The sequence below is a fragment of the Tursiops truncatus genome, chromosome 3, assembly GCF_011762595.2.
Source record: "Tursiops truncatus isolate mTurTru1 chromosome 3, mTurTru1.mat.Y, whole genome shotgun sequence".
NCBI classification, from domain to species: Eukaryota; Metazoa; Chordata; class Mammalia; order Artiodactyla; family Delphinidae; genus Tursiops; species Tursiops truncatus.
This window is the reverse complement of record NC_047036.1, coordinates 161,651,736-161,661,199: the sequence shown is the minus strand read 5'-3', so window position 1 is coordinate 161,661,199 and position 9,464 is coordinate 161,651,736. Positions and strand designations below refer to the sequence as shown.

Here is a 9,464-nt window from a genome sequence, read left to right as displayed (position 1 = left end):
AGTCTGTGGCCAGTTTCCCCACGACCCGCTCGCTTCCGGTTGGCGCCCTAACGTCATCAGGCAGCGCCGGAAGTACCCTTGCGCTGCCTAGGAGACAGGACGCGGGCTCGGCTGCTGACAGGGCCGGGCCGGCCGCGCCCACCCGGTCGCCATGGAGCTGCCTCCAGGGCCGCGCGATGATCCCTGCGCCTGGGACGATGACTCGGAGCCGGAGCCGGAGCCTGACCCCGACGCACAGGCCGAGGCTTACGTGGCCCGCGTGCTCAGTCCTCCGAAATTCGGGCTGGCGCCCCCGCGCGCCCCTCCGCTGCCTGCGCCCGCTGTGTCCCTTGGCGCTCTGGAGCCGCGGGCCGCGTCCAAGGGCCCGGCGGTGGCGGTTCCGGGCCTGCTGAGCCTTCCTCCGGAGCTACTGCTCGAGATATGCGCCTACCTGGACGCGCGCCTCGTGCTCCACGTCCTGCCGCGCGTGTGCCACGCGCTGCGCGACCTCGTGCGTGACCATGTCACCTGGAGGCTACGCGCGCAGCGCCGCGTACGCGCGCCCTACCCAGTGGTGGAAGGTGCGCGCGCCCGGGGGCCAGGGTGGCCCGCCCAGGTCAAGCTTGAGGCGGGGGGAGGGTCCAGGGTGCTGTAAGTACAGTCACTGGAGCAGACTACCTGGCTGTCCTGGCTCAGCGGTGGCTGAGGTACTTACTGGTGGTACCAAAGCCCCTGACCTCTGGGTGGACTATGAGACAGATACTTGGGGTCCTGAGGCTGTGGAAATCTACTTGGGTAGCTGGGGTCCCTGAACTCGGAATCCAGCGATCCTCAGGCTTGGGGTTGACACAGGGACTTGAAGTCTTAGGCTGTCAGAATCTCCTTGGGGCTCAGAGTAAGCCCAAGAATCCCCAGGTTCTGGGTCTAGGTGCTAAGGCAGTAACTGGTGATGCCAAATCCCCTTACCTCTAGAGTCTTGGCCTAGGTGAGGGTGCGGCAGGACTCAGGTCCAGAGCCTGCAACCCTTGAACTTATTAAGCTAGGGTTTAGAGGTTGGGATCCCTGATATTAGCAATCACAGACCCTCGAGTCCAGGTTCTAACCTGGGATCTTAGGCAGGGGCTGGTGGTAATTTCTCCTGCCTCCAAGGTCTTTGGTCCCTAGAGGATAAGGCAGCTTGGTGATCTTGAATTGATGGGACTTTACTGAACAGCTTGATAAAACATAGATGTTTGGTTGGGTCAAGGGCTTGGATTCTGCATCTTGACAAAGATCCCAGGTTTGGGATGCTGGTTTGGGAAACACTTCCATGGGTCCGGTTCAGATGGCCGAGGCAGGAAGTGTTAGTTATGAAGTCCTAGCTCTTGTGCCCAGCCTGAGGGTTGGGAGGGCTGAGGTTGGACCTTAGCCAGGGGTGAGGCAGGGCCTTAACGTCCTGAGGCTGCTATCCCCCAAACTTGGGTTGGGGGATGAGGCCCGGGAAGGTGATCCTGAGGCTCCAGTTACCCAATTTCTGGAAACTGGGTAAGGAGCAATCCTAGACCTGCTTGGCAGGTGCGTGGGCTGGTGGTCCCAAAGCTAGAACCTCGGCCTCCTTGGGTGGGGTAAGGGATCCAGGTGGGTTCTCTCCAAGTCTGGTTCAGGTTGTGCTCCCCGGAAGCCAGCGCAGTGAGCTTGGACAGCTGGTGTGGGTGGTGGCAGGGTTCCTGCCCACTGGGGACCCTGCTTTTGCGTCCCACAGAGGAGGACTTTGACTGGCCAGCAGCCTGCATTGAGCTGGAGCAGCACCTGTCGCGCTGGGCAGAGGATGGGCGCAGGACTGAGTACTTCTGCCTGGCCGATGGGCACTTTGCTTCCATTGACTCAGTGCTGCTGCTCCAGGTGAGACGGGGGTCGGTGGAAGGCCAGGCAGTGGTGGGCCAGGGTGACCCCAACAACATCACCTCACTCCTCTCCCAGGGTGGGACACTCTGCCTGTCAGGCTCCCGAGATCGCAATGTCAACCTGTGGGACCTGCAACAGCTGGGGGTGGAGCCCAGCCGGGTTCTGGTCAAGGCCCTGGGCACCCAGAAGAACAGCACTCACAAGGTGAGGGGGTAGGAGGCCAGGCAGAGGTAGGAGGCGTGCGGCCTGGGTAGGGTACCGTGGCTAAGGGCACAGGTTTTGGCACCAGACCTCACAGATTTAAATCTTGCTCTGCTATTGTCAGTGTGACTTTAAGTGAGATGTATGACTTATCTGGGCCTTAGTTTCTGCTTCTGTCCAGAGGTCAATTAGGATGAGGACGAATGAAATGAATATGCATTAAGAGCGTTGCTCAGGCTCATATACAGTAGGTGCTTAGGAGGTGTCAGGTATACCTTGAGTGGCCCCAGGTAGGGCAGTTATGAGGCCACCCCTGGGGATCAGACAGCTCTGAGCCTGACTGTCATCTCATGAGAGGTGGTCATGGAGGGGCACCTCCACCAGCCATTGAGGTGGTCTAGGCTGGTGGCCAAGAGCTTGGTCTCGGAGCCAGGCTGCTGGGTTCAAATCCCCACTCTGCTACTTCCTGGCTGTGTGACCTTGGGTGAGGGACTCAACCTCTCTGTGCACCAGTTTCATAATCTGTGGAACGGGACACATCATAGTACTATCCTCAGAGGGTTTGGTGACGAATGAGTCAGTGGGGAGCTAGCTGCGTTCTGTGCATTTTAGCTCCTGACACAGGGACTTTTTTTTATGCTCATTTTCCCGATGAAGAAACTGAGGGATGGTACTTCATTCACCCAGGTCATGGAGTAGAGGCCCCATTCTTTTTTTTTTCCCCCATACCAAGCAGCTTGCGGGATATTAGTTCCCTGACCAGGGATTGAACCCAGGCCACAACAACGAAAGCCCAGAATCCTAAACACTAGGCCACCAGGGAACTCCCTGGAGGTCCCATTTCTGTGTGTGCCACGTGGCTTGTGGGATCTTGGTTCCCTGACCAGGGATAGAACCTGGGCCTTTGGCAGTGAGAGCTCGGAGTCCTAACCACTGGACTGCCAGGAAATTCCCATGGAGGCCCCATTCTTAGTCACACTGTCATGTGGCCTCAAACCACTGCTGCAGCTGAGGCTCTGCAGAACTTGATTTAGGAATATTATTAGGTTGGGGTGCGCATGTCCTGGGCTCTGAGGTCAGACCCACAGACCTAGGCTCTAATCTCTACTCAGTGCTGACTCACTCTGGGTTCCGTGAAATGGGGAAGATCATACTGGTCTGGTCCCACAGGGCTGGGTGTGGTCACTGGCGGCGCTGGACCACCGAGTGTGCTCTGGTTCCTGGGACAGCACCGTGAAGCTCTGGGACATGGCGGCTGATGGGCAGCAGTTTGGCGAGATAAAGTGTGAGGGGTCCTGGGCAGGGGGGCCTGGGTGGGCAGGGGTCTGTCTGGCCACAGCCCCAGCCCTGCGGTCTGTGTGTCCCCAGGGCCAAGGCAGCTGTGCTGTGCCTGTCCTACCGGCCTGATATCCTGGTGACTGGCACCTATGACAAGAAGGTGACCGTCTACGACCCCAGAGGTGGGCTGGGGACCCTGAAGCCTAAGTGGGAGAGCAGGGCTGCCTGGTGTCTCCAGGGTCATCCTGGGGAAGGAGACACTTGGGCCTCACAGTCTAACTGGGGTGACAGTCACATAACGAGAGGCTGACCACTCAGAGTGGCCTGTGTTGTGCTGGGGGCCACAAAGGTGACAGGTGGGGGTGGGTATTGGGGGCAGAGGAAGCCCCGCCTCCACGTGGGGTGGGGTCAAGTACTGGAGGGCTCCCAGAGGAGGGGCCTCTGAGCCTGAGTCCCGTAGGAGGCAGGACAGTCCTTGAGAATTCTGGCTCCCCCACCTCCTAGCTGAGTGACCCCAGTCAGGTTTGAACCTCAGTTTCCCCATTTGTCAAATCCAGATAATAATAACTCCAGCCGCCTAGGGCTAATGGGAGGAGATGACAATAAGAACTGTGGTAGATTAAATGTTTACATTAAAATGCCTAGAATGAACTTGGCCCAGCCCATAAGCCTTTTCCATTGTTTATTTATTTATTCATTCTTATTTTAATTGAAGGGCCCAGTGTAACTTTTCCAGCCAGAGCCAGAGCCGGGATGGGGTGGGGGCAAGTCTCAGGCTGACCTGCAGGAGGAGTGAAGCATTTTATGCTGGGACTTGGCTGAGGTCCATTCCGTACTGAGAGCAGATGGGACTGGAGGAAGGAGCGGGAATGGAGATGGGTTGGGGGGTGGTCTGGTGGTCCTGTGAGGCCTGGATCCAGCTGGGGTGGCAGAGGACCAACAGGGTTACCTGTGGGATGGGGGTTGGGGGAGCAGACAGAGTAGTATTTTGCCAGGAAGGATGGAGACCCAGGGTCCTGGGGCGGGCCAGGGGGCCTCCAAGGGGCTCTGATGTCCCCCTCCTCCCTGGCCCATCGCCCATGCAGTCGGCCCGGCCCTGCTGAAGAGCCGGCGGCTGCACTCAAGCGCGGTGCTGGCGCTGCTGGCGGACGACCGGCACATCATTTCAGGCAGCGAGGACCACACGCTGGTGGTGTTTGACCGCCGAGCCAACAGCGTCCTACAGCGGCTGCAGGTGGGTGCTCCCCAGGGGGCTGGAGGGACCAGGGCTGCGGCGGGGCCCGGACTGGCCTGAGCTGCTCCGTCCCATGTCCCTCCCACAGCTGGACTCCTACCTGCTCTGCATGTCCTACCAGGAGCCTCAGCTCTGGGCCGGCGATAACCAGGGTCTGCTGCATGTCTTCGCCAACCGGGATGGCTGCTTCCAGCTCGTCAGGGTCTGCCAAGGCTCTTGCCCGCGCACGATACGCCCTGGGCTGCCTCCCTACCTCTTAATCCCTGGGTGGCGGTGGGGGACTGGCCTTGGGAGAGCCACACCTGAGTGTCACCTGTCCCTCCCTTCCACAGTCCTTTGATGTGGGCCACAGGTCTCAGATCACAGGGATCAAACACTCCCTGGGGGCCTTGTACACCACGTCCACCGACAAGACCATCCGGGTGAGGCCCTGCGACAGTCCCCCCTCTCTACCCACCCTCACTTGCCAGGAGCACACCTCGTGACCTTTGCCCATTGCCCCTCACCAGGTGCACGTGCCCACAGACCCACCAAGGACCATCTGCACTCGAAGCCACCACAACGTGCTGAATGGGGTAAGGCCCTGTCCCATGCGCCCTGCCTGGCTGCTCAGAGCACCCCTGACTCCTCATGTCCCCGCCCTGGCAGATCTGCGCTGAGGGCAACCTGGTGGTGGCCGCCTCTGGGGGCCTGTCGCTGGAGGTCTGGAGGCTGCAGGCCTGAGCAGGCAGATGTGGATGTGGATCTGCCAGCTGGCAGGCTGGGCTGGGGCCTCCGTTCTCAGGGGGGACCTTCCCCCACGCTGGTGCTGCCTTTGCCCCGCCCCCACAGGACTAGGGCACAAGGAGTCCTGGCCATGGTGGGTGGGTGGGTGGGGTCCCTGGGCTGGGCCCCATGCCAGGGGAGGTGAGGTTTGTGTTTCGGCCAACCCAGGGGGCTGCTCCCCACCCTCGGGCCCTTGTTTTTGTTATGATTTGGATGCCTGCTCTCCCTGGAGAGCAAAGGAGAAATAAACCTGATGTACTGGTGCTCCGGCCTGGACTGTGAGCTTGGTGTCACCTGAGGGATCCGCCCGAGGCTGCTTGGCGCTGGGATGCCAGGGATGTGTGTGTGTCTGTGAGTTGGTGTATGAAAGCCTCAGCGACAGCCACTGCTGTGTGTGTGTGTGGGGGGGGGGGGGGGTGCATTTCAGGGATCACGTGCGTCTGAGTGTCCCTGGGGAGGCCGGTCTGGCTGTGTGTGTTGTTATAGTATTCCTGTCTGTGTATGTCTGTGTGGAAGAGGGAGGCCCTTGAGAACGTGGCACCTGTACGATGGCACCTGTGTGTGTGTGTGTGTGTGTGTGTGTGTGTGTGCGCCATGTGGGCGTGTATGTGTGTGGCACGCGCTGGCATGTAGATTGGGACTCTAATCCCGGGTGTGTTTGTGCAGTGGGACAGGGGATCTGCTAATGCTACCCCATAGGCTGGAGGGTGGGTAGCAGGTAGGGGTGAGGGAGGGGCGTGCTTCTCTGTCCAGGGTCCAGGGTGTGTGTGGGCCCCTGTGGCCATGACCCTGGAGTGGGCGGGGAGGGAGGCTGGGCCAGTTGCACACCACACTGGTCCCTGCAAGCCCGAAGTCCCCCTTCGCCCCCCATCGCAACCTGGCCAAGCCATGCCCTAAGGAGCATTCACTTCATGTTTATTGAGGCCCTCTGGGTGGTCCAGGCTACAGGGTCATAGGATGGTGCAGGGCTTCTTCTCCTTGAAGGGGTTGGTGGCAGCTGGGATGCCCACGAGGAAAGGGTCACTCTCGGCCTGCTCCGTGCAGATCTGCAGCAGGTCAGCGGCCGCCTTGGATACCTGCAGGCCAGCCCGGTTAGCCAGACCTGGGCTGGGCTGTCCACCTGCCCCCTTGCTCAGATGCACCCGCCTTGCCCTGGCCTCACCTTTACACGGTTGATGCCCACCTCCATCTGCAGCTGCTCTACGGCCCAGCAGGCCTGCCCGATGTCGCTGCCAGTGGTCACCTTGCCGGGCATCTGGGGGAGTCGTGAGCAGAGCCACAGACAGCAGGCTGAACCCCAAACCCTGAGCTCCCACACATCCTCCTGTGTCCCCTGGGGACTGAGGGATGGGATTGGCTGCTCCCCAACCCCTGTCAGGACCACATACCTCAGCTGAGGACTCCGGCTGACTCCTGGCTGCTCAGTCCTCCTCCTGCAGCCCCGCTCTGGCTCCCGCCCCCACCACCCTGGCCTCTCCAACCCCCTCCTCTCCCTCCCCAACCCCTGCAGAGACTTTGAAGCCAGGACACTCATGGAGTGTAATGTCACCAGCGGCAGCAGTAGCTGCTGAGGCTGAGGGGGGGGGGGGTCCCTGCTCCAAGAGGCCCAGTGGCTGCCCTGGTGTCATGTGTCACCTTGGCTGGGGGAGTGTAGGGGCCCTGGGCTCTCACTGACCTGTTTGATCCCCTGCTAACTGGCCCCTACAGACCTTCTTTGCCAGGCTCCGGCCCTACTCCGATGGGCGGAGGTGCAAAGTGTAACCTGGTTCAGGTGCAGCCCCGTCTCTCCTCTCTCCAACTGCACTCATGGCCCAGGGATCCACAGATGACTCAATCCACTCACTCATGCTGATGGCTTCCCCTGCCTCATCCCAGCCCCTTCCCTGACCTCAGACCCACCTGAGGACCCTCCTCCCTCCTCGGTCCATCACACCCATCTCTCTGTTGTCCCCCACCTAACTTGGCCAAAGCTGGACTCTGGATCATCTTCCCCCGAAACCTCCAGCCCCCAAATTCACCACCATCCATCCAACTTCTCTGGCTCAAATCTTTAACTCCTTCATTCCTTTCTTCCAGTATTCCCACATTTGATCCTTCCTCAAGAGCCATCAGATCAACTTTCTTTTGTTTTAATTAATTGTTTTTAATCGGCTGTAGTTGATTTACAATGTTGTGTTAGTTTCTGCTGTACAGCAAAGTGAGTCAGTTATACATACACATATATCCACTCTTTTTAAGATTCTATTCCCATATAGGTCATTACAGAGTACTGAATAGGGTTCCCTGTGCTATGCACAGATCAACTTCCAAGTTGTCAAACTGGTCACTTCTCTCCACCCTGTTGGTAGCATCCGGGTCCTGGTGCCCCCAGCTCAGTGTGCCTGGACCAGCGCAGTTGCCTGGTCTCCCCTGCCCTGCACAGCCCCGACCCCGTTCTCCTCAAGTCAGCCAGTGGGATCTGTTAAATAAATCACACTACAACACGAATGTACCTTGAGGACATTATGCTAAGTGAAATAAGCCAGTCACAAAATGACAGATAATGTATGATTCCACTTATGTGAGGTCCCTAGAGTAGCCAAATCCATAGCAACAGAAAGCAGAATGGGGGTTGCTGGGGGCTGAGGAGAGAGAGGGAATGGGGAGTTAGTGTTTGATGGGTAAGTTCTGAAGATGAATGGTGGTGACGGTTGAACAACAATGTGAATGTACTTAATGCTTCTGAACAATGCACTTAAAAATGGTTACAATGGTGAATTTTATGTGTATTTTACCACAATTTTAAAAATTGGAGAAAAATAGGGCTTCCCTGGTGGCGCAGTGGTTAAGAATCCACCTGCCAATGCAGGGGACACAGGTTTGATCCCTGGTCCAGGGATCTGGATCCATGTGCTGCGGAGCGACTAAGCCCATGCGCCCCAACTACCGAGCCTGCGCTCTAGAGCCCGCGAGCCACAGCTACTTAAGGCCACAGGCCTAGAGCCCATGCTCCACAACAAGAGAAGCCACCGCAGTGAGAAGCCCACGCACTGCAGCCAAGAGTAGCCCCCGCTCGCCGCAACTAGAGAAAGCCTATGTGCAGCAACGAAGACCCAATGCAGCCAAAAATAAATAAATAAATAAATAACAAAGAAAAGCACCTATTTTGTAGGTAGAATTTGGCAGACGTGTGGAGGGATGGATGTGGGGTGTGAAAAAGGGGAAACATCAGGCTCAACTCCCCAGTTTTCAGCCTACTAGATGAGTGGAAGGTAGGGCTGTTTGCAGAGATGTGGCAGACTGCAGGAAGATCAGGGTTAGGTGGTGAGGGAACTGAGGCCAGGAGTTTGAGATCCAAGTGGGGGCTGTCAAGGAGGATGTTCTGTTCCTCTAATTAAATAGGCTCCTTTTTAACCTCAGGGCCTTTGCACTGGCTGTTCTCTCTCCCAGTGGGAATGCCCCCTCCCAGATCTTCACATATGGGACCTCTTCTGACCTTGGCTGAAATATCACCTCCTTGGCATCCTTCCCCAACCACCTCTCCCTCCAAATAAAACCACCAACTCTTCCACCCACCCCCAACCCCATGGACTCTCACATCAGCCCGTTTAATTCTAAATAGCACTTACCACTGTTGTTACCCTTCTAGCTCCCCAAACTGTGGGCTCCAGAAGGGCAGGGTCTGCATTTTGTTCACTGATAAATATGCAGCACCCAGCACAAAGCCCAGTGTATAGTGTAGACTCCATAAACTGCAGAGTGAGAGTGATTAAAGAGGTCTGGACCAGACCCTATGCATGGTTTGGAGGACCCATGAGATACAGACACCACCCTCCAGGAGCTCAGTCTTGCTGGAGGGAAATAGATGTCAGCCCTGGATCTCAGAGGAGGTCTCTTACCCAGAAAAAGGTCAGGGAAGGCTTCCCAGAGGAGGTGACAGCTGCAGCTGCCAGGGGAAGGAAGACCAGAAGGTTACGCAGCATGTGGAGGCTCTGGAGACTTGCAAGACACGAACAGGGATCACCATCCCATTTGACGAGAGACGCTCAGCGGCAGAAACTATCTGATACTTCCTGGTGATTCGAATTCTGTCCAAGGGCGACGACTAAGAAGCCATCCTCTCTCTCTGAGAGGACAGAAACGA

At 57.8% G+C, this 9,464-nt stretch overlaps 2 protein-coding genes across 4 annotated transcripts; one reads left to right on the top strand and one right to left on the bottom strand.

Annotated features, from left to right (window-relative positions):
- Positions 1 to 24: 24 nt before the first annotated feature.
- On the top strand, positions 25 to 5,605 carry FBXW9 (F-box and WD repeat domain containing 9). 3 transcript variants are annotated; one of them, XM_033854106.2, is made up of 10 exons: positions 25 to 560; positions 1,721 to 1,860; positions 1,939 to 2,067; positions 3,235 to 3,347; positions 3,433 to 3,524; positions 4,428 to 4,576; positions 4,665 to 4,778; positions 4,909 to 4,998; positions 5,086 to 5,151; positions 5,225 to 5,605. In XM_033854106.2, the coding sequence occupies exons 1-10, from the start codon at positions 152 to 154 to the stop codon at positions 5,297 to 5,299; spliced, it is 1,377 nt and encodes a 458-aa protein (XP_033709997.1). In that variant the 5' UTR covers positions 25 to 151; the 3' UTR covers positions 5,300 to 5,605. The 3 variants fall into 3 exon arrangements, with proteins under 3 accessions (XP_033709997.1, XP_033709996.1, XP_073659258.1); XM_033854105.2 differs by having other exon boundaries at positions 5,086 to 5,605; XM_073803157.1 differs by lacking the exon at positions 4,665 to 4,778 and having other exon boundaries at positions 5,086 to 5,605.
- Positions 5,606 to 6,239: 634 nt separating this feature from the next.
- Positions 6,240 to 9,351, bottom strand: GNG14 (G protein subunit gamma 14). The gene is given in 3 exon segments (XM_033854121.2): positions 6,240 to 6,407; positions 6,410 to 6,596; positions 9,220 to 9,351. Coding segments are annotated over 3 exon segments (387 nt in total). The 5' UTR covers positions 9,304 to 9,351; the 3' UTR covers positions 6,240 to 6,291.
- Between the last annotated feature and the right edge of the window lie 113 nt (positions 9,352 to 9,464).